The 24,157-nt window shown below is 37.1% G+C and overlaps 1 protein-coding gene across 1 annotated transcript in view; it reads left to right on the top strand.

Annotated features, from left to right (window-relative positions):
• LOC135224214 (voltage-dependent calcium channel subunit alpha-2/delta-2-like) overlaps positions 1-9,059 on the top strand; it is a 199,734-nt gene extending 190,675 nt beyond the window's left edge. The window contains 13 exon segments of the mRNA XM_064263073.1: positions 748-804; positions 1,007-1,174; positions 1,567-1,757; positions 2,373-2,563; positions 3,298-3,448; positions 4,807-4,967; positions 5,641-5,748; positions 5,751-5,773; positions 6,001-6,251; positions 7,071-7,096; positions 7,099-7,232; positions 8,050-8,241; positions 8,558-9,059. Coding sequence (XP_064119143.1) covers positions 748-804; positions 1,007-1,174; positions 1,567-1,757; positions 2,373-2,563; positions 3,298-3,448; positions 4,807-4,967; positions 5,641-5,748; positions 5,751-5,773; positions 6,001-6,251; positions 7,071-7,096; positions 7,099-7,232; positions 8,050-8,241; positions 8,558-8,671 — 1,767 coding nt within the window. The 3' untranslated portion in view covers positions 8,672-9,059.
• The last annotated feature ends 15,098 nt before the right edge of the window (positions 9,060-24,157 follow it).

Below are 24,157 nucleotides of genomic sequence, written 5' to 3'. Positions count from 1 at the left end.
GAAATAGTTTTAGGGTGATTTGAAAATTATTTGACTGCAATAAAAAAAAAATATCCGAGCTAAAAAGTAGACCGAGAAGACTGTAAATTAGGTTACGTATGATATCCCTGTATAGTAGCATAGGATATAGGTGATGTCTCGTCTGATACTTAGGTATAGAAATACACTTTAGTCTGATTTTGGGGGGCTGACGGTAAGTGTCCACAGCCGATATCGTAACCTGCGGTCGGTACTGAACAGCATGACCAGCCAATCCCGATTACTCTCAGTGACATCTGCTGCGGATATTTGCTGTCAGCTTCGAAATATACCCAGCAACGACTTAGCGAGGTACTAGGTTTGTGCAGTAGTAAACTTAAATGATAAGAAGTACAGTTTCGTTAAAAAAAGAAACGAATTTAGAATCATTCTAGTTCTGATGACTCCTTCCTGCTTGATGGTAATCTTTAGTCTTGCATGCTGCCTGCTTCAGTGTCCGTCTTTGAACATTCTTAACTTCATTTTCTTCGTGATAAGTCTAGTTAGATCCTCATCTTGCTTGCATGCTTCTCTCTCAAAAGGAATGCCAGTCACTAGTGGAAATGAAACTCATTAAGAGTTTTGCCATGTTGATTTGCAATTAATGAAATACTTTGATGATATAATTATTACATCGCTGCAGTTCATTGTCAATGACTTGATTCAGATTATCATGACAACGGATGCTTATCTCTATTCGCTTATGTTTTGAATAACATTTGCTTTCAGACTGAGGAAATGACCATCTCACTCACGCGGCCTGTCTACAACATGTCCGACTATGCTGTAAGTACATAGGCTAGTTATGTTCTTGGGAGCAATTTGTATTTCATTTTTTTCATTTGGCTTACATGGTCTATGCACCATACTGAAACTACCAATGCAAGGAATCATCCATGCCCTTGTTTTATATCATATCACTGAACAGCTGCTTCCGAGAGAGAGAGAGAGAGAGAGAGAGAGAAAAAAAACTTAATTTCCTTCACAGAACACTTCCGAATTACTGGGCGTGGCCGGAATAGACGTTCCCATACAAACCTTGAAGAACCTCTCTCCTTTCGAAGCCTTGGGTCCCAATGGCTATGCATTCATCATTAACCACAACGGTTTTTTGGTGATGCATCCCCGGCTCGGTCGTCAGTTATCGTATCTCTTGGTGAGTTTGCAAATTATTTTTTTCTTATTTAGACTTTGTTGTTTTTGACCGCTGATATGGAGCGGGCATTGTCAGAGGACTTTGCATATGTTTTCATTCATTTCAAAACCTTCGTTTCATTGCCGTGAGGGGATCGTTTTACTTTTTTTTTTCCTTTTTTCCTAGATTCGTTTGCATCACTTATTTATGAAGAAATATAAAGGCTCAGTCACTGGACATTTTATTTTCAGTTTGGTTTTGATCTTGTTTTATTGTCCTACCAACCAATTAGATCAATTTTCTTCCCTCAATATAATTTGAATTTTCTTTTTAGTATTGTCTTAGTTTCACTGTGCTATGAAACAACTAAATTATTTAGGAGCTGGAGTTTTCACATTCGTTTTTGACTGCAGGGTCCTCCGCACATAGACCTCCTGGACGTGGAGGAGGACGTGGGCGAGATGGAGGCCATCAGGAACAACATGGTGAGGGGAAGCAACGGCCAGAAGGTGATCGTTGGAAAGATTCGCATCGACGATTCTCATCGTGTTGCGTACAGCGGCATCCAGTATGATTATTCGCCCATACAGAACTCATCTTACAGGTAAAATCGCTGTGCTTTTCTGTATGCGTATGCGTTTTTTTTTTTTTCTAGAAGAAGGGGAAGTATCCCTCTGAATGAAAACTTCAGTGTGAATTTTTATCACGTCACCGTGATTCATATACATGCATTAAGCTACAAATGTCCTTTAATATCCAATTCGCTCTACCTCTGAATTAATATATTTTCATATATGTTAAACGAAGGGGAATTTTTTTAGTAATTGTTATCCACTAAAAAATTCCGCTTCGGTTAACATATACGAAAATATATTAATTACGAGGCAGAGCGAATTGGATATTAAAGGACATTTGTAACTTAATGCATTTACTTCAATATGCATTGTGGGGTTAGTGGCTAGTCCTTGAAACTGTTTGGACTGTAATTCATCAGCCATGCAGAAAATTTTGCAGCATGTTTGTACAAATAAAGTTCATCTAACAATAGCTACATTTTTTCAAGATAACCTTTTACAGACCTGTCTCATACAGAATACCGAATATATTCTGCATCAACGGATGAAAAACAAATTGCCAGACACTTAGATATAGTACCGCTTACAGACATTGAAACTACAAATGGTCCTTGATGTTAAATATCAATCTGACCCAATTTCAGCCTTGGTCTCCTGACCTTGAAGAGGTCTCAGCACTTGATCATCGAGGACCACGAGGCTTTGTGGGACGAACAACCTAATGTGACCTGCACAGTCGTAGCACCTTGGCCTTACTGCAGGGGACGCGAAGGGGTCACCCAAGAGGAGAATCTGGCTACGCTGATGGATGACATCTTCCAGAGGAAAAAGTCCTGTGAGTAGAAGGATTATGTCATGAGAAGCGAAATAAGCTCATTTAATAATGTAAAGGCATAGCATAATTGTGTCCTCATCCTTCTACAATGGCAGTATCTACCATTATCTATATGCAATATTTTATAATCATTCACAGTTCCTCGTTAGACGAGTGGTTTACGTGCTTGCCTACCAATTCGGTAGTCGCGAGTTCGATTCCCCGCTCTGCCAACAAGGAATCAGAGGAATTTATTTTTGGAGATTAGAAATTCATATCTCGGTACAATGTGGTTCGGATCCCACAATAAGCTGTAGGTCCCGTTGCTAGATAACCAATCGGTTCCAAGCCACGTAGTAATATCTAATCCTTCGGGTCAGCCCTAGGAGAGCTGTTAATCAGCTCAGTGGTCTGGTTAAACTAAGATATACTTAACTTGAAGGCATTCACATTCTTCGTGTGATGGTGCTTGTTATCGTATGTGTTTGTGTCTGTGGGTCTGTGCTTGCACAGAGCTCAGCAATCAGCCATGGTAAATACGGTATCGTAAATGCTCGTCTTTGAAACCTAGGCTATATTAATTTATTTTTACAACAATCTGAAGTTGTGTCTACAATAAAGAGGATTTAAGGAAATATTTACAATTTTTACCGCTTTAACTCTTCTTCCTGCCATAATAGTCCGTCTTTTGCTAGAGATCTTTATTCTGCTGTTAAGCATTACTGCCTTTTCACGGTCACCTCACCTCTTGACAGGTAATGATAAGTTGGTACAAGGCCTCGTTTGGTCTCAGCGCTGGACGAAGCCATTGCTAGATAAATGGATGACGGAACGGGTCTCGTCGCAGGATATCATAGGAAGAGCTGTCTTCACTCGGTTTGGTTTGACCAGGTTCTTCCCAGAAAGGTAGGATTTCAATTCTAATCATCATTGTTCAATATTAAATATTCAGAAGATAAACTCTATTCATATGGAACAGCCCACATGAAATTCAAGCTTCCAAAGACCATGGTGTTCATTAGGAAGAAGTATGAGGAAGTAAAGTGACATACAGATAGAAAAGATACCACTTATTAAAAAAAATAATAGACAGATATGTATTAAAATACAAGACGAATAGTATTAGAGTAGGACATCCTCTGGGAGGCTGTTCCACAGTCCAACGGTGTGTGGGATATAAGACATCTTTGTTATAATTTGGTTCATTCTCAACTATCCTTCTCTTTATGTGTGTGTGTGTGCGCGCATACGTTATAACCCCTGGCCCTCGTAACTCGTTCTTTCTCAAACTGACGTATACATTAGCCCTATTTTTTCGTTAATTCATCAAGCAGAAATTTTTACAAAGTAGTAAAATGAACTGTTTTAGTACTGTTGGTACAGTTACGTCTTTCGGCCACTTTTAAGTTTATAATGGATGCATTTTTTTTCTGAACTTCGTCATAATCAGTGGCGTTTTTATGTGAGTGGGCGGGAGTGGGTAGGACGCCGGGGGGAGGGGGGGCCCCAAGTGGCTACCGTGTGAACCCACCAGGTGCCTCCAATGCTCATATAGTACGCTACAAGTTGTCAGGCAAGCCATAAATGGGCTAGAATTTTCCTAATTCTGAGAATTATCGTATAAAATAACATCAGAAAATATCTGGCGCAGAGTTTGTTTGTCTTTAAAGCAATAAACCCTCCGATGAGCCTATAGCCAAACAGGGACGAGAACATGAACACGAATGCCTTTGTTTACTTTGTTTGGTTTTCTGTACAGACCTCCACAGGGATGGATTTTCCCTCTCTGGCGGACACTTGTACATTTTCAAAAGTTGCTTCTGATATTTTATAACTACCTTAGTGTTTTCCCATTAGTATCCAACTCAATAACACCAAAATCAAATTGTTTTTAATACTGAAAAAAGTTAACCAAAAACAATGCAACAATATTGTGCATGTATCTTATTTTAGTAGAAGGAACAATGTGGGTATGGGTATGGTAACCACAACGACCATAGGTTTATTTTTAGTAACTTTATACTAGGCCCTTTCCTTTGGTGCTTTCCACAAGGTTTTTTTTTCATAATAGAAATTAAAACAGTTCAACTATTATTATATAAATAATAACCATTTATACACAAAATTGTATGGTGAAGTTACCTGTATGTGAATTTCAAGCCATCCTTCTTTGATTTTGATACGTTGCCCACAGCGTCACAAGTTCTGCTCTCTCTCTTTCTCCTTATGCCATGAAACATCTCTTTCATAATGCTTCTCTCCAGCCAAAAAGCCGGCGCTGCCAAATGGCGCGATCCCCTGAACAACCCGGCACTGCGGAGAGCAGAAATCACCGGCTCGGTTTCTGTCATCCCTCATACGCAAGGGGCGTTCCTCTCCGCCCCGATCTCTGTCAAGAAGAATAACGAAGAAGTGGTGGCTGGAGGTAAGGAATCCTTAGTACCATTAGTTGTCCAAAGACATAAGATTTGTGAGCAGGCTTGTTATACACGTTGTGTGTTGTATACTTAAGGTATGTAGGAATGTATGTATGTAATGTAGGTGAATAAGTTCCCTTATATGAAACGGATATTATTATAATATATATATATATATATATATATATATATATATATATATATATATATATATATATATATATATATAAACGAATACCACAGGAAAATGGTAGGCAGAAATCCAAGCGGTTTTCGTTCCTTGTCCTTGACAATGTCTTAGTAAAAACGAAAACGTTGGATTTCTGCCTATCTTTCCTCGTGGTAATTGGCTTACTTTAATGAAATTACGTGCATCTACTTTGATTTTTTAAGCATACATACACACGCGCGCACACATACACACACACACACACATACACACATATATATATATATATATATATATATATATATATATATATATATATATATATATATATATACATATATATATATATATATATATATATATATATATAAATATATATATATATATATATATATATATACACAATCTGTTGCAGAAATTCTTAATAGATTTGTTTATGCACTTGTAGCTGCAGAGTCTGATACGTAGCGAAAATAACATTCTTCTCCCCATACCATTCCGGTTCTATCCAGCTGTTGGCGTAAACCTGACCTCCACTTATCTGAGCCAGAGTTTCAAGCAAAGTCTGAGGCACATCTGGAAGAACGAAGACATCTTGTGGATCCTCGTCGACGACGGTGGACTATAGTGACGTCGAACAGGGCAGTAAGTATAAACAGCAGGAATTATGATCTAGTATTCTTTAAGTTGAAATGAATGCGTTCATTGCTCTAGTCTTTTGTGCTTCAATATCTGATGAAAGTTTGAAGTCATTTGGGTGTCTGAGACAATGAAAGCCAAATCATGCAGAGCAGAAGGCATACTTACTCGTGTGTGTGTGTTTGTATGTGCGCGCGCGCAGGTTCATCTATGATTGTCTGTTTACCACCCAGGAGCTTCACGGCGTTGTCCTTCAAGGCGTGTTCCTAGGCGACCTGAATATGCCTCTGCTGAAGCATCTAAAAGATGCTGGCGTTTACAACATGGATCATGAGGTCGACACTCAAGCCCTCTGCAGCGATCGGCACAACTGGAACAACGCTGGCCCGAGCAGTTACCGAATCCCAAATCCTTTGACCTTGCTGGCGAATGTTCTCTTAGAGGCCTTTTCTTGGGCCGATTACTTCAGGTATATTATTTACAGGTGAGTGAACGGTGGATTATGACAGGATTGATAGTTGACTAAACAAACTATATTGATTGGTTTGTGGTTTGTTTCTAGAAACACGTATAGCGTGAATAGCGTGAATTAAATTTATTACAATTTTTGTTACATTGATATTTATATAATTTAGTTTGTATAATTTTCTTAAATTATGTGAATTATTCATGTGTAAATGTTCCGTTCCACTTCATTTCTACCTAACATCCTTCGAACATACACAATGCTTTACACCACTGTCTACTGCAACATTAAAAATGGTAATTCATGAGAAATAGTTAATATTCTTGATAATTTCTTTGGTAGACCACCTCATTTTTATTAACATTTATCGCTTCATAAATATTCAGAAGTTACCTCCTGGTATCCTCTGCTCGATTTACACAACACTGGACATTGCAATATACATAACCTTTAAATATAATAGCTACCCAGATTTCATGGAGTTAGATATTGTCACATAACATAACCAGATTTTTCTTCATAGATAAGTATAAGGTGCGTACTTATTTGTTTTTATTCCAAGTGCTTAGTGTTTAGGCAGTACTACGCATTTTAACGTCTTGATATACAGTGTTAGTTTCCTTAGAGTTTCCATTCGGACCTTCATTCTTTTGCAGCAAGATGTCATATTTTGCTTCATAAACAATCATGGGATAACCACATTTTCATTTTTTCTACAGCGATGTTCATTGTCCTGAAGCAGTACTACATCTTATTAATGGTTTAGAATATAGTTAAGGAATAACTTAAATCATTTTGATATAGATTATGACTTTATGAGTCTTCCCTCTCCTGCAGCGGGGTGTTAGCTCTACTAACACCTCGAACGAGGCCTTTTCGGAATGGGGCATGACCCGGATTGGCGACCAGGAGTCCTGTATTATGGAGAAAACCATCTATTACTTCGGTGAAACAAACACTTTCACGGATTTCATGAAATGCAGCAACTACTCTGCCGAGGTGAGTTGTGGTAACATCTCGGTAAACAAACATCTTTAGTACTTGCTAGTACATATTTTTACCTGCGGTCTTTTTTTTCTGATTATTTTACTGGGGCAATGTACCACTTTTATTGGTAAAACCTCTCCTATCCATATTTTCATAAATGTAAGTGTATATTGACCATACACATCCGAAATTTTTGTGCTTAACCAATAAATCTTCAGTGTCGCTGAGGCAAAGAAGCCATAATTCATTCAAGTTTTTGAATGATGGGCTAGCCATTTTACTTGCTTATTTTAAAGGTCAATACACTACTTTCATGCATGATATCTAAGTATTGTAACTTGATATTGAATGAGAGAAGAGCTTTCCGTGGGCATTGCCCAGCCTCGAACCTAGACAGATGAAGCGACGGAGATACTAAGATTACACAAGTGTGTCCATCCCAGGTGGACAATTCTGGCTATTCTTAAATATTGCGAATTTTAAAACATAAACGCAGAGACTTTGAAAATGAAGTGCGTTCCTCTAATTAAATTAACTTCTATAATATAAACTTTTGTATGCGTAAATACAAGAGCAAATTCACAATAGAAGAAAAACACAACAAAAATAGTCATGACAGAAAGTATATATCTCTTTCGGACGAATCCTGGCTTTGAATTTAACACCCTACTGTTTTATTTTACATGTGTACACTTTGCACGTATGTCAATATACATGCTACATGTATGTGAGTTTTTGACGTGTATATCAGTAATGTACCCTTACGCACAAGTTTTTCAAATTCTTTCACCAGAGGCGCCCTGCTGATCTTGACTTTTGTACATTGCAGTTTAGAGCTACGCGTCTGGAGTCCATCAACGCTCTCCTGGTTGCCATCGACATCGGGGATGGCAGCCCGGAATGTGGCGTGCAGTCTTATTTGCCGAGTATTGTGCCACAAAGGGTCACTGTCGTTGACCCCTGCTCCTACCAGGATAGATTCAGAGAAAGGCCGCCTACTTGCCTCATGGGGAATTCGACGGTTAGTTCCGAAGTGTGACATTTGACACTTTTCCATTTGCTGTCAGATTTTTGCTTTAACTGTAGCCAAAATAAAGGAGAGTTTCATATTTTGCATTAATTTTGCTTTCAGCAATCTCCAGAGTCGTTGCTTTCATTTAATGATTTGCACTTACGCGGAAAATCTACCAATTGACTCTCCTGTAGACAGTCAGAATTGTATTAACAACTAATAACGGACTAAAAACAAACAACAGTCTTCCTGTCTACAGTTTTGTTCATTAAAAGACGATGCATAAAAACGGTGTTACTCATTTCAGTCTCTTCTTCCATTGCAGGCTGGCAAACTAGGCTGCAGCGGATGCCCCCGCCAGTTGCAAAGCTCCCTGGCGTTAATGTTGACAGCTCTGGGAATGTGCAGGATGTTTCTTCACATGGGCCTCGAACACTGAGTTATAAATCGTTCTGCACAATAAATGTTGAGCCTTAGCACTGATTACTCAAAAGTTAATATAAAAAAAGAGGACAGATTATTCTTGATGTGCGTTATATGTTTTCTAGGAGATTTGTAAATACGCCTGTTGGTTGTCTGTATTTTTCAGGTTATCATTTTTATCAGGAGCGTCATTGACGTCGGCGGGATTCTATTTGTAGTGCGTATTCGACGGAGCAGAGCTTATGCACAAAAGGACCAGAGAGAAATGATCACCTAAACCATTTTACGAACATTTGAAAAAATGTAATTGACCATTCTCAAAAGACATTCCCTCTAATGTTTGTTTCCAGTGAGGTACAAATAGTATATTGGTCTTTTAATGATATTTCAGATAATATGAAGAAAATATATAAATTGAAAATATAGATAAATAAAATAAAATAAATATATATATAGACATGTATATCTATTATATGATATATTCATATATATACATATATAATGTATGTATATATATGATATATATGTATATATATACATACGTATATATATACTCGTATATATAGTGTAAATATGTATAAGTGGCTGCATATAGTGTACAGTATATACATGCAAATGCACATACAGTTGACTCGCAACTTCCTTGATCTTTTTTTATTATGTTTCGCATGAGATATTGATTTTGCTTAAGCTAGTCATTTTCCTGCAATCAGATACCTACTAGGTGGTTGCTAATCTTTTGCTCACAACGCTCAGTGTATGAGATTAGTTGGAACATTTTGATCTGGTTTTGAAACGATACAAAAGTTCGGCATTTAACATCAAGAAATGTTCAAGTTTTATATTTGGAATCTACTTGATGGTATTGAAGTTACATTCTTACATTCGTTAGGGATTTTTGGCTCAGTTTTTCCCTCTGGATTTTCGTTATTCGTATCTGCATCACACGTTGCTAAAACTTTGTGAGTCTTTTGAATATACATGAGTATCGTTATATACGAATGGGTAGGGCAAAAATTAGCCTTTTTAGGCCAGGAGGACACAAGCCACTATGTGGCGTCGGCGTGTGGCGGGGATGTGGCTTCTCATAGGTTTCCTTTAGAAGCTAAGTCGAGCACACGAGCGCCTGTGGCAAGGTACTGTGGCGAGCTGTCGCTGATCCCCGCCACAGCTTATAAACAATGGAAACCTATTGGAAGCCACATCCCTGCCACACACCGACGCCACTCTGTGGCGCCACAGAGTGGCTCGTACACTCCAGGTCTTAAGCTACATTTCGCTTGTTTCGGGTGTACATGGAAAGATGACTATATGTAATCATGAGTGAGCCGATTGCGTATGGGATGATGCAGATGACCCTGATCAAATCCAAATGTTTAAGTCAATGTTGAAAATATATACATAGGCTAATCGTATATTATGTACATATTATGGGAGTCGTTGATAATGAAGGGCACGACTTCTGGTAGTCAGCATAGTTCGATATTGCCTTTCACACAGACGGGGTTTGAGGCCGGGTACTCGCGTTCGATCTCGGAGCTGACAGTGGTTCTCAACCAGGGGAGAATTCCTCCCTAAGGGGGAATTTCAGAATTTCTGGGGGGCCGGGGGTGGAGGTCATTGTGACCCCAAATTGGCAAGCTCAGACTTGCTCTGGGTCCACACAAAACACTATACATCCATCGGTCCTCATTAGTCAGAGGTCACGCTGGACTTTCTCTCCGCTAGCTTGTGTGTTTGAGTTATTTTTTCGTTGCGTATTATTTGGAGTGCACCTTTTGTGCCAGATCATTTTGGAAAGGGTTGGGGTGGGATGGGGATGATACTCTGAGTATGGTGAAAGGGTTCGTAGGTCAAAAAAAAAAAAAAAAAGTTGAGGACCACTGCATGCGACCGGAGTAAGACGGGGGGGGGGGGGGGTGTTTAAGAATGTTTGAATGTGAGCCGGGTGAGTTTCCTGTCAGGCCTGATGTGATCGAGGCGGCTGTCAGCAGGGTCGATAGAACTGGCCAATGAGTCACGGTCGACAGTTAACGATCCAACAAGACCGTTAAACAGGTCTCGTTCAGAACAGGCAGTTAGTGCGTGAGTGGAGTCATTGACGAAGTCTGAAGGGCCGTTAATATTGTGAATCAAAAGTTCACTTAAGTACAATTTGAAATGTCAGACTTTGAGAAGTCTGGACAGCGTTCTTGGAAATGTGTAGCTCTCAACCATGCTTGTGCAGAAAATCAAAGAATATTCAAACATGCACCAGAGGAACGATCTTATCATTTGCCAATTGCGAAACTTTAAAGAGATGTTCCTCAGTGCAGCAAGAGAGATGGTTACCAGAATAAAACAATATTAGAACTCTCTAAAGGAATTAAGAAATGCCGAGGCACCGAAAAAATCAGCCAGTGAAGGAAATGTATATCATGAATAGGAAACGCTGCGTCCTTCGGCATTGATCACAATGTAAGTTGTTCTGTCTGTTGATATCCCCATGGTACATAGTCATTTATATATATATATATATATATATATATATATATATATATATATATATATATATATATATATATAATAACTATTTAACATGTGGATGGATTTTATATATAATAACGGAAAAAACATAATGCAACTCTTATAGATAGAGCAACTGAAAACATATGCCTCCCCATTTTCCAGGTTTTTTTTTTTTACGTGTAAAAATCCAAGTGACCTAGGTTATTGGAATATTCCATAAAGCCGTTCCGAAATAGTTTTCCTTGACCCGTAGACCGTGTTGGGTGTTGAATAGAATTCATGGTCGTCATCCGTGTCGTTAATGACAAACTTGGACTCAAACTACTTCCTCTTTTGACGTGGTCTCTTGAGCTTTTGCCGCTCAGAGGCCAAGGGCGTCAAATTCGTCGTCAGAGATACCTCAAGTTCCTCAACATGCCCCAACGGCTCCGCTGGTAACTTGTGGCTCATTTGACAAAACAGTCATGTGATTTAGCAGCCAATATTTTGGAGGCTTCTATAACTCGATCGTATGGTGCTTCGAGATCGAAAGAGAGTGCCCGGCCTAATATAACACACACACAGGACACCAACTATTGCATTGCATATATATATTATATATATATATATATATATATATATATATATATATGTATGTATGTATGTATACTAATTGGTGTTCTGTGGAGCAAACTGCTTGAAATGACCTATACCTATACCTATATAGGTATTTGTAGTAGTAGATCGTTTCAGACAAATTCCGCAAGACAGTTTACTGAACTGTGGAGAATTACATTCACCGGTTGCTGTGGTCTTTTGATTCTTAATTACAGATACACAAATTTAATGTCTCAAGATACTTCGTTTTGAGGATTTTGAAATAACTCCAAAGGTTCAGACTTCACATTTTGTACCATAGTTACAATATGCACACACAAAACAAAAAAACAATCTTTAAATCGGCTAAGGAAAAATTGAACGAATAACAGTCTTGACACAATAAAACAAAGAATTTAGAAACCCATTCAGTTTCTGGAGTCACAAAATCTCGTTGTCTCGGTGAGCTTTATTTCATTCTTAATTTCTTCGTGGAAATTGTACAAAATGAAAGTCGAATTTTCTATCCTACAAGTGGTAGCTACCTTGCGTACTTGAAATCATATTTTAACGTGATATACATTTAATGCAATGGAAATAAACCTCTTCTATACGCAATGAATATGCACCCACGAGAGATGACAGTATTTCGCTTAATTGCCGCAAAAGTACTACATGAACACTAAAGATGTCATGGGTAGTATTGATGTGAAGTTGAAAAATATCTGCCCCAAAGACAAACATATTTTTATACGCGCGATTTTGGGGTCGACCGTCTTTAAAGTTGAAGATTGAAAATGCATATGCTGTAAGTGTCTTCCTCGGTTATTGACTATTTACAATTCAAGTAGAGGTAGACGATATCCTTCAGTTGCTCATGTTGAAGTTGAAATGCTTCGTTTGCCGTAACGTGAATTACATAGATTTTCACTCTTGTAGGAGAGATGCTACATACACTCTTAGGTCTACCGGTTACATCTAGCTGGTTTAGTGTTGTTGAAGGTGTTGTAGTAAGTGCCGTTGTAGTTCTCAGATAACAGATGAACAAATAAAAAAGATGAAAAGATGCAGTGTAGCTGTTCTTTCTATATTACGTAGCCTTGTTATTGAACTACTTACTACTACTGTAGATCTCACTGTGATAGATCAAGTCTATCTTCTGTCCATTAGCATAATTACTCTCTCCTGACTAGTTTTAGTTTTCTTGCGTGATTGATCGCATAATTTGAGCAACATTGGCCATTTGCTAAATTCGATGATGAAAACCATAATGCTCTCTTGAATAAGTTTCGGAAAAACGCAAAAAGTAGAGTCAAACGAACATAACGAAGATAATCACAAATAATTCTAAAATGATAGATTCAGAATCTGGCCAACGAATGAAATAAAGAAAATATAGTTTCGCTAATAGTAGTTAAAGGGTGGACCTTTTTGGGGTTGTGTTGGGGGTCTGGGGACGGGGACGGGGCCGGGGCCGGGTTGGTGTCTGTGTTGAATACATATTTCATTCCTTTGGGTTCGCTCACCTCTAGAGGCAATTAACTGTTGCTTCTGTTCATTTCATTTTAGAGATTTTCCTTTGAATGTCTCCGGGTGCTTTCATGATACATGTCATGTACGAATTCAGGTTTTCTGAATATATATTTATATTATATATATATTATATATATATAATTATATATATATATATATCTATATATATATATAAATATATATATATATATATATATATATATATATATATAATGGTGATGCATCAGCTATGTGTGAATTATTCATTGTTATTGTAATGTTCATGAAATAATAATAAAAAAAAATGTATCAGGTGTCTTCAGAATATCTGAAGTGTTACCCTGAACGTTATGAAGTAGTCATAAGCGATTCCTTCACTCTAAGAATTAAAAACGTGTTAAAACATTGCCAAATAGTGTTCGTATGCTTAGGTATTTAGTTTCTTGTTAGTAATATAGTTATTTTTCAATATATGATAGTTATCACCGTGGTCATAATCTAGGCCTTATATAATGCTCTCTGTTTTGTTTTCCAATTCTGTACAGTAATCCCTGTCATACTCAGTTTCCTACTTCACAGTGACTGTTATACATGCTTTGTAGACTAAATCAAAGCAACAAATCCAGTGAATCATAGTCTTATAAACAAAATACTTTCTGAACCATCAGTTGTATTCCAGTGAGGGTAGACTTATTCTCTTCAATGCTTCCATGCTTGGAGTTCCTGATGATACTTCTAGAAAATCTGGCAGCAAGTTTCACGTGGAGCCCTTGAAGAAGGTAGGACCCCCCAATGATGTTTCGAGCGAATCAGGCAGCAAGCTTTCACTGGACCACCTGATTATAGTTTGAGCGAATCTGTTAACCAGCTTCAATTGGGAGCCCTAATGATGTTTCATGTAAAATCAAGCAGCAAGCCTCTCTTAGAGTTAAGAGGATGCTTCTAGTAACTCAGGCAGCTTGCAGTTAACTTTTCTTAGAATCCCTGACGGTGCTTTGAACAAGTCAGGCAGCAAGTTTCTTTATAGGCCTTGGTGTTTCTTCGAATTCATCAAGAAGCGTGTTTTTCTTGAAGCCTTTGACAATGATTCGAGCAAGTCATGCAGCAGGTTCCTTTGGAGCCACTGACGGTGCTTAGAGCAAATCAGGCAGCAAGCCCCTCTTTGTGTCAATGGTCCAGGCAAATCAGGCAGCATTAGCAAGCTTTTATTGAAGCTTTAGACAATGCATCGAGTAATCAAGCAGCAAGTATCCATTGGAGCCACTTACAAAGGCTGGAGCAAATTAGGTAGGTAGCAATTCTTCTTGGAGCCCTTGAGTGGGTTGAGCAAATCAGGCAGCTCTTTTCTCTTGGAGTCCCTGATAAAGGTTCGAGCAAATCAGGCAGCAAGCCTCACGTACAGCCTTTGACAAAGCATCTAGTAAATCCGGCAAAAATCTTCACTTGGCGCTCTAAACGATGCTTCGCGCGAATCAGGCCGCCAGTTTCTCTAGGAGCCCCTGACAATGCTTTCGTTCGAAGTCCCTGACGATGCTTCCAGCAAATCAGGCAGCAAGTCTTTTCCAGTAAAAAGCACTTCACTGTGCTTTAGTCTTCTTCTCTCACCAAGTTTACATAATACATATATAAATACAATATTGTTATAGGCTCATACAGAGTAACAAGTTGTTGAAAGACTTTACAGCCTCACTTTCCCTATGGTGACTGTGAGATTTCAAGTATAATGCAATGTTATTAAAGTAGAAATGTTGAACTGGGTGTTATATATATATAGTGTTCTTTCTACTCCCAAGTCGGGACTCATCTGCAAGTTAAAACTAGGTGTTTTTTTTACTTAGTTTTTTCTTTTCTCGAGTGAATATAGTGAATTATTTCCATTTATTAGTTTGACGATTTTATTATTTTCGAGTCAGTTGATGAATATCTTTTACTGATTCTAAACTTACTTTTTCAAGTCGGATCAATGATATGGAACAGGAACTTTAATTAAGGTTTAAATCAGTGTGTGATATTTTTATGCTGACCAGACTATTGTTTTTTTTTTCTGCTTATATCTTTATAACTGTTACCATAGAATTTTTGTAACTAGGTGTGTCAGTTCGCTATTTTGTCTCACGCGTATTATTATTATTATTATTTCTCATATTGAATTTTGTTTCATAGAAATAAACATTTCTGAACATTTCTCTTTGTACTCTACATACCGAAAGCTCTTGTATGAATATATATATATATATATAGATATATATATATATATATATATATATATATATATATATATTATATATATATATATATATATATATATATATATATATATATATAAACACCTCCAAGTAAATTAATACTCTAAATCGTTTTCAGGCGTTTTGTGAAAAAAGAGTAACCGCTGACAACTTTAATGCAAGTAATGATTTTATTTTTAAATTTTCTCATTTCTATACAGTTTTATTTTGACTTTCCAGATCTTTTGGTTGTTCTACTTGGGATTAAATGTTTTCATATGAGAAGTGATTAGTCAGAGATATATTAGTGCTCATCAAATACGATAGGAAACACTATTTACCGAGTTGTACTGTAAAATTGTATATAGTTCTGTTACAGTAGCTATTTCTCGCTATATTCTCAGCGTTCTCTGTGCAAACAGTTATTTGTACGTGTGATTGCCATTTCCAAGCTATGCTTACAGGTGACCCAAGTTTCACTTGATATTGTCATTTTCTGCCCCTTCAATATGAATGAGTTTCATCCATCCATTCACTTTTGTTCCAAAAGCGGTAAGTTTTAGACATAGCACAAATTTTTTCCCTAGAACATTTGACCCTTTTATTTCGTGAAAGGTTCGTCTACTTGAACTTTGGTCCGTTGTTGCATAGCTGCTAAATTCTTATGCTCTGTTTATTGAAGTTGTATTTCCACAGTCCCCACTCGAGTTCAAACTTTAAATTCCAAAGTTGTGTCAAATTCAGGGAGCGCTGGTGGATATATGTTTCTTGTGTGATAATGTGTATATACTGTTGTCCTTGAAGAATGCTAATGATCCTTAAAGATTGCGGTTTTTATTTCGTCATTCTTGCGTTTGCATAAAGTGGCAGTTTTAATCATCGTTTTGACTATCTCCGGTGCGTCTTCGGGGGTAGAGATTATGAAAGACATCGACTTTCTTGTCGAGGAAAACATATGTTTTATTTTATTTTATTTTATGTACAGTGTTAGTGTGATTTCAGTTATGTTGTAGAAAATAAGCTCATAGATTTTGTAGCTCTTATTTGTTGAGAAAAACTATAAAAGGAATAAAAATGTTTAACGTTGGAAGAGTTGGGGTTTTATTTTTCATCTTCCCCTAAATCAAGATCTAAAAGTCTTGCCCTAGCGTTCTCCATTGGCGTGTTTTTACATGTATTATTAAATTCTGAAACGACTGCGATATGACAGTATTCACTAAAATTGCCGTTCTGATACTATCCTTGCATTGCAGGACAGCATGTAGTAGGTTACCGTTGTCATATGGTTTTTGTCAAAAGTCAATGTGCTGAATAGTAGTGTTTTAGCCTTAGAGTGACGTGATCGGAACATCAGCCTAATAGGGTCAGTCTTCATCCCATCTTTGGTGGCATATAGCTACATAGGCAAGCTGCAAAGAAGGGAAGGTAAATATCACTAAAAATGAGTGTCCAGCAAGCAGGGAGAGATCGATTGTTTTATATATAAGATATAAGGCCTAGATTTAAAACAGAGAATCTAAAATGCGACACTTCGGGTCTATTACTTTGAGCCAGAAAAGGGGGGTTTTGAGACAGCTTGAAACCAGGATAAAAGCAGCTTGGGGCTAAATCGAGGAAGATGGCAGATAATGTATATGACAATAAAGTAATAAATAAATAAAAAATAAAAATACCAGATACAGTAAAAATGGGGAGGCAGGTGAATTATACTTATATATATTATATCTCGCTCTGGGAGAGGTTGGTAAAAAATAGAAATTGGGAGACAGTCGGATCAGTAAAGATTATTTAATATGATTTGTTTCCGTTTCATCGAATTTCAAAAGTAAAATAACTTTATTCTTATAATAAACTACGAATAATAAAAACTGGGAAGAGTAATATGTTTATAAGATTTGTGTAGATGTTGAAAATGAAGGCTGGCGAGCCGTTGCAAATACAATCCTCGCATGAGGAATTAGTGAAGTTACTCGACACCAGCGGCCTTAATTCCCAGCCGGTGAAAAACGTTGGATTGGTAGGGCTACGCCGCTACGGCTATAGGTGTGTGTGGTTATCTTCCTTATCGGGAAAGTGGAAGCGAATATTGTGGCTTTATTTGAAGCGTTCGTTCTGTTTACTGACACCCAAAACACTAATTCCAGAAGCCTACTGCTACTACCTAGCTTAAGTTAAAGTAGGGGCTGGCTGAGTAAGACCTAATAAAAGATACTGTGCAGCCGCCATTTTGGATCGTGGACAATGGTCGCCCTCGCAGGCCAATGAGCAGCACAGCATGTCAACCGGCGAAAACGGCTTACCCTTTGGCAGCTCGAACAGGAGGAGAACACAAGGCAGTAGTATTCATTTGAACAACAAAGGCAGGTATTGATTTTGCACAACGGAACGTTTGGGAATAGGTAGTAGCTAGCCTATGCCAAGGGTCATTTTGGCACTGGTGGAGAGCCGTCGTGTAGCCTATGTGACCTCGTTGCGATTTCTGAGAGTTTATACATTTTCATACCAAACATTATTTACAGTAATAAACCCACCGGGTAGTTTACGGTTTAGTTGGCCAGGCCGCGCAACACCTTTTGCCCGGCCCATAATCCCTCCGCCAAGGTAAGTAGTTCCGTGACCAGACTATGCCTCGCAGCCTCGACCTCAGTGTAGCCGAAGTGCGGAATTTTCGTCTGCTATGCGGAATAAAAAGTCTACGGGGCAGCTATCCAAGTTTGTATGCCGAAACGGATTTCACATCTGCATTTCTCAGCAGCAATTTCTTCATGGCGCATTCATGTAAATTTATCATATATAAATTGCAATATTTTTTTTACTTTTAAACAATTTCTCATTCAAATACAATATTATAAAAGATAAGACTCTTATCAGAATATGACGGTGATATGATTAATGTACATAATTCTGTTAATATATTATAAAATTATTTCCTATATGATTTAATGAATTGTATACTGATTCATAAATGCTGTTATGCTTATTACAAACTTATCTGTAAATATATCTGGGACAAATAAGAAAGGAAAAAATAATGCTTCTCATATGTATATATATACGTATATTGGTATATGTATATGTATGTATGTATATATATACAGTGCATGTATATAAATATATGTAACTATAATGTATATAAATATGTATATAGATATATATATATATATATATATATATATATATATATGTATGAATGTATATAGTATATGTATGATGTATATATATATATATATATATATATATATATATGTATGAATGTATATAGTATATGTATGAATATATAATCCAAGGCGGGTCAGGGAAAGGCACTATCCATATGCATTTTATTAAAATATATGCCGACGTTTCACAACTCCACATAGTTCCATTTTCTAGGCTGCAAACAAGCGAACATGGCAATCAATAAACTAATAAAATCCGAATTACATATTATAATTAAATTAAAACATTCAGAATATAATTGATGAAACATTTACTTAAAGAACAAGGAAATGGCTGGTGACAACCTTACCTTACCTTACAGACCTTACATTTTGTTCGGGTTGCCCCAGGTCCCTCAGTGTGAGGCACCTCTAATGTCTACCAGAGAGTTGCTAGTACATCTTCCGGTATATTTTGCATCTTCCAATCTTGGATGGTCTGGGATGCAGCTTAGATATTTGTCGAGCTTATTCTTAAACACATCTACGCTCACTCCTGATATATTCCTCAGATGAGCTGGCAACGCATTGAATAGACGCTGCATTATCGATGCTGGTGAGTAGTGGATTAATGTCCTGTGTGCTTTCCTTATTTTTCCTGGTATAGTTTTGGGCACTATTAATCTACCTCTGCTTGCTCTTTCTGATATTTTTAGTTCCAAGATGTTTTCTGCTATTCCTTCTATCTGTTTCCATGCCTGAATTATCATGTAGCGTTCTCTTCTCCTTTCTAGACTATATAATTTTAAGGATTGTAGTCTTTCCCAGTAGTCAAGGTCAACTTCTGCTATTCTAGCTGTAAAGGACCTTTGAACACTCTCTATTTGTGCAATCCTTTTGATAGTGTGGGTACCATATCATATTGCAATATTCAAGTGGACTACGAACATATGTTTTATAAAGCATAATCATGTGTTCAGCTTTTCTTGTTTTGAAGTGCCGTAAGAACATTCCCATTTTTGCTTTACATTTTGCCAATAGAATTGCTATTTGATCATTGCATAACATGTTCCTATTCATCATCACACCAAGGTCTTTAACTGCTTCCTTATTTGTGATTGTCTCATTATTAGGTCCCCTATATGCATATAGCTTTCCTTCTCTGTCTCCATAATTTATTGATTCAAATTTATCAGAGTTAAATACCATCCTATTTACCTCTGCCCAATCATATACTTTGTTAAGGTCTCTTTGTAGAGCGTTCCTATCTTCATCACAAGTAATTTCTCTACTTATTCTTGTGTCATCAGCGAAACTACTCACTACCGAATCCTTAACATTACTGTCTATGTCTTCAATCATAATAACAAACAGTATTGCAGCTAACACCGTACCTTGTGGCACACCGGATATTACCTTGGCTTCATCTGATTTCTCATCGTTTGCAATAACTATCTGTTTTCTGTTGTGTAAAAATTCTTTTAACCATCTTCCTACTTTATCCACGATATTGTGTTTTCTAATTTTCTTCGCTAATATAATATGGTCTACCTTGTCAAAAGCTTTTGCAAAGTCTAGATAAACCACATCTGTTTCATTTCCGCTTTTCATATTTTTGAATATGTTCTCACGGTGGACTAACAGTTGGGTTTGTGTACTTTTTCCGGGTACGAAACCATGTTGTCCTATATTAAACAAATTATTTTTTATTAAATGTTTCATAATATTTTTCTTCACTACCCTTTCATACACTTTCATAATATGTGATGTTAGACTCACAGGCCTATAATTACTTGCCTCTAGTCTTGATCCACTTTTGAAAGTAGGGGTAATATATGCTAATTTGTGCTCATCATAAATCTTGCCTGTATCTACACTTTGTCTTAATAATATTGCAAGTGGCTTTGCGATAGAATGAACTACTTTCTTTAACCCAGAAGGAAGTTAAAAACACACTACTGTACTCGTATAGAGTTACAACGAAAGAGAAAGAGAGAGATAAGAAAAAAAAAAACAATAACAAACATACACACAGAGAAAAACAGCTCAACAAGACCATCAGGCAATAAACAATTGTGTGGATGACGTTTGGGAGCTTAACGGTGGTACGGTCAATTTGATAATAATGGATTCCAGTATTGTTAAGTTGTTTTCTTTTTGTATCTGTCTACTATTGAAAAATCTTTATTGTCTATATAGGTTTTACATATTTTTGAATGGTTTTTAATATTGGATTGTTCAGGGCTAGGCAATCTGCTCCCAGTTCTTAAGCTGACCCCTCTGTGAGCATCAATGCGCACTCGCAACAGCCTCTTTGTACATCCGACATAGATCCCCAGACTACATCTGGGGCACTTGTACTTATATATAACGTTGGATGTAAACAAAGGACTGAGCTTGTCTTTGAACTTGAAGAGAGAGCCAACTATTCGGGGAATCTTCGGAATGAGTTTCAGATTGAGGGCCAGTAATTCTTTTTGAATAATGGTTAGAAATTTCTTCCTGGAAGTGTCATCTTGTATGTAGGGGAACGCCGCGTACAAATTCATTTTAGGGACAGTGTGATATAGAGGAGGTGGTGTCATCTTATTCAACATACTATTTAACTGTCTGAAGAATAGTTTTGATGGAAAACAGTTGTTCCTGAAATAGTTTGAAAGAGTTGTTATTTCTTCATGAAAGGTCAGCCAATTAGATGACAGAGTAAAAGCCCTGTGGAGGAGATTAGAAACAGCATTTAATTTAAAATTGAAATAACACGAGCTATAAAAATTCATACCTAAACCCGTAAACGTACCTTTATGATATATACCCGTGTGGAATCCTACAGAGTTCTTGGAAACAAGAACGTCCAAAAATGGGAGTTTACTGTTAGATTCTTTTTCTAGCGTAAATTTCATGTTAGGGTGTTGGGTATTGACGAAGTCCAAGAAAGAATCTGCATTAAAATCTTGTTTAAATAGGACAAACGTGTCATCAACATAACGTTTGTCCTATTTAAACAAGATTTTAATGCTAGTAGGTAGTACGCTAATCAAGTGCGATACTCGGTGTTTTCAACGAAAGATTTTCAATGCCAGAATTCTCACTTTTCATTAATTTGCTATGTACAAAGGTAATGTCCAGAGTTTCAAAAATATATCTTTGGAGCCCACGTTTCATAGACAATGAAACTTCTAATATTATATATGCCTGCATCTCTGCAAAACTCGTAAAGATCAAGTGGCAACCATAATTATGCGGACTAAGTATTTTATCTTCCCAGATCGCCAATCCATTATCATGTCATCTATGACATTTATGTTGAAGTAAAATTAGTAGTGGACATTATTCAATCTATAGTAGATTCACATCTGCCGTGCATTTGATGTTTAGGCCAGTCTCTTATGACGCTCCTGATTGGCTGTTGATAAGCTAATGACAGGGCTGGAGCGTTCACATAGGCAAGATGTATGTTTCACTTCTCCTGAGGGATGCTTTTGAAAGACTTATCCCTCATGAGAGGTGGAACTACATCCTGCCTAGGTGAACTCTTGAGAGAGACTGAGAGTTTCCAGCCCCGTGATTGGCTTATCAACAGCCAATCAGGAACGTCGTAAGGGACTGGCCTAGACATCAGATGCACCGGTGATGTGAATTTACTATAGTAATATCTGTTTACATCATAATACTTTTAAAATGGACCTGAAATTATGTTTTCTTTATGCAGTGAGAAGTTGAGCTTCTATTGTATTTGCACCAATATTTGATTCAGGACCCAGGAAAGATTAAAACTTTTTCCCTGTCAAATGTCATCATTAGTTTGTTTTCAATAAGTAATCGAAAATAAGGATAAATCAGACTCCTCCTTCTTTTCAACTGGAGAACACCCTATTTCTTCTTAATTGGTTGAACTTGAACGCCTGCTGTTTCCAGTCCCACCCTTAGGCGAATCCTAGTGGGTGCCGTGATCCATCGTAACCACCCACTGGATGGGTCAAGGTTCAACACTTACAACTTGCCTCATCACATTTTGTTGTGTCGAAGGCGCTGGTTTTATGGGTCTCACTTTTCAAACATCCTATTTGCGTTCAGTTTCTACCTCTCTCTCTACCTCTCCTTCGCCTTCATCTACCATAACTCTACTAGTAGATTTTCATAGCTAATATATTCCCTACATAACTATTTCTACAGACTTCTGCATTCTTAACAATGCAAGTTTGTATGATTATGAAATGTGCCAGCATTTTCTTGTTTTTGTTTAGTTTAGTGGTCTCAAGACAAAATTAATTAGATAATTAAATATCTTAAATATGGATTATTGTGTCTCAATTGATGAAAACTACTGCACCAGGTAAAAAAAAAAAGTGCTCTCAAGTTCAAACCAAATGTAACTGTCGTTTCTCTCTCTCTGGTAGAGAAGACGGTTCAGTGTTATACTAAATAACAGGTACTGGAATTGAAGGTGGATGCATTCCATAGCGATAGAAATGATATCCAATATGATAGGTAGGTTACTCGGTTGTATGAACATATATATAGGGTGTTTCAAAATTAAAGCGACCCCCCCCCTCTACAGCATAAACTAAAATTGATATGGACAAAAACAATAGTAATTCAGAACAGGTATTTATTTCAGTTTCTCTCTGAGTATTTGATATTTTGTGTGGCCTCCATCTGCCTGTACTACAGCCTGCATTCTTGAGGGCTATGATTTCAATAAATTGCAAAAAAACTGAGACTCAAACTCCATTACCCTGAGCACTTCGGTCACCTCTCTTCGCAGGTCGTCGAGGCTTGTATACCATCATAGTTCACTGTTTGTGCTTCAACACGATCCTTTAGGATACTACCAATGTTTTCACACACATTAACCCTTAACGGCTAATTTAAAATGGTGCAAACATTACCACAATCGCACGTATGATTTTTTCGGAAGAGTTACCGCGCGGACGTAAAGAAAATGTTATTTTTTTCATAAATTCACCATAAATCGAAATATTGTGCTAGAGACTTCCAATTTGTTGCAAACTGAAGGTAAATGGTTGAATATTACTAGAATATAAGCGGTTTAGCTTACAATTGCGTTTTTTGACCATTTTGGTAGAGTCAAAGTTGATCGAAGGTTGAAAATTTGTCACTTATCATTTTTAATATGAAAATATTTCAAAATTGATAAAAGCTACAACCATGGGTTGTTTTTAGTTGTATTGTGCATGAAATTGCGCACATTTTCATATATAAATCTTTATGTAACGGCTAATTTAAAATGGTGCAAACATTACCACAATCGTATGTATGATTTTTTCGGAAGAGTTACCGCGCGGACGTAAGGAAAACGTTTTTTTCATAAATTCACCATAAATCGAAATATTGTGCTAGAGACTTCCAATTAGTTGCAAAATTAAGTTAAATGATTGAATATTACTAAAATATTAGAGTTTTAGCTTACAATTGCGTTTTTCGACCATTTCGATAGAGTCAAAGTTGACCGAAGGTTGAAATTTTGGCATTTATCGTTATTTATATGAAAATATCTCAAAACTGATAAAAGCTACAATCATG

Source organism: Macrobrachium nipponense, chromosome 20 (genome assembly GCF_015104395.2).
Source record: "Macrobrachium nipponense isolate FS-2020 chromosome 20, ASM1510439v2, whole genome shotgun sequence".
Lineage (NCBI taxonomy): Eukaryota > Metazoa > Arthropoda > Malacostraca > Decapoda > Palaemonidae > Macrobrachium > Macrobrachium nipponense.
This window is presented reverse-complemented; position numbering and strand designations above follow the sequence as displayed.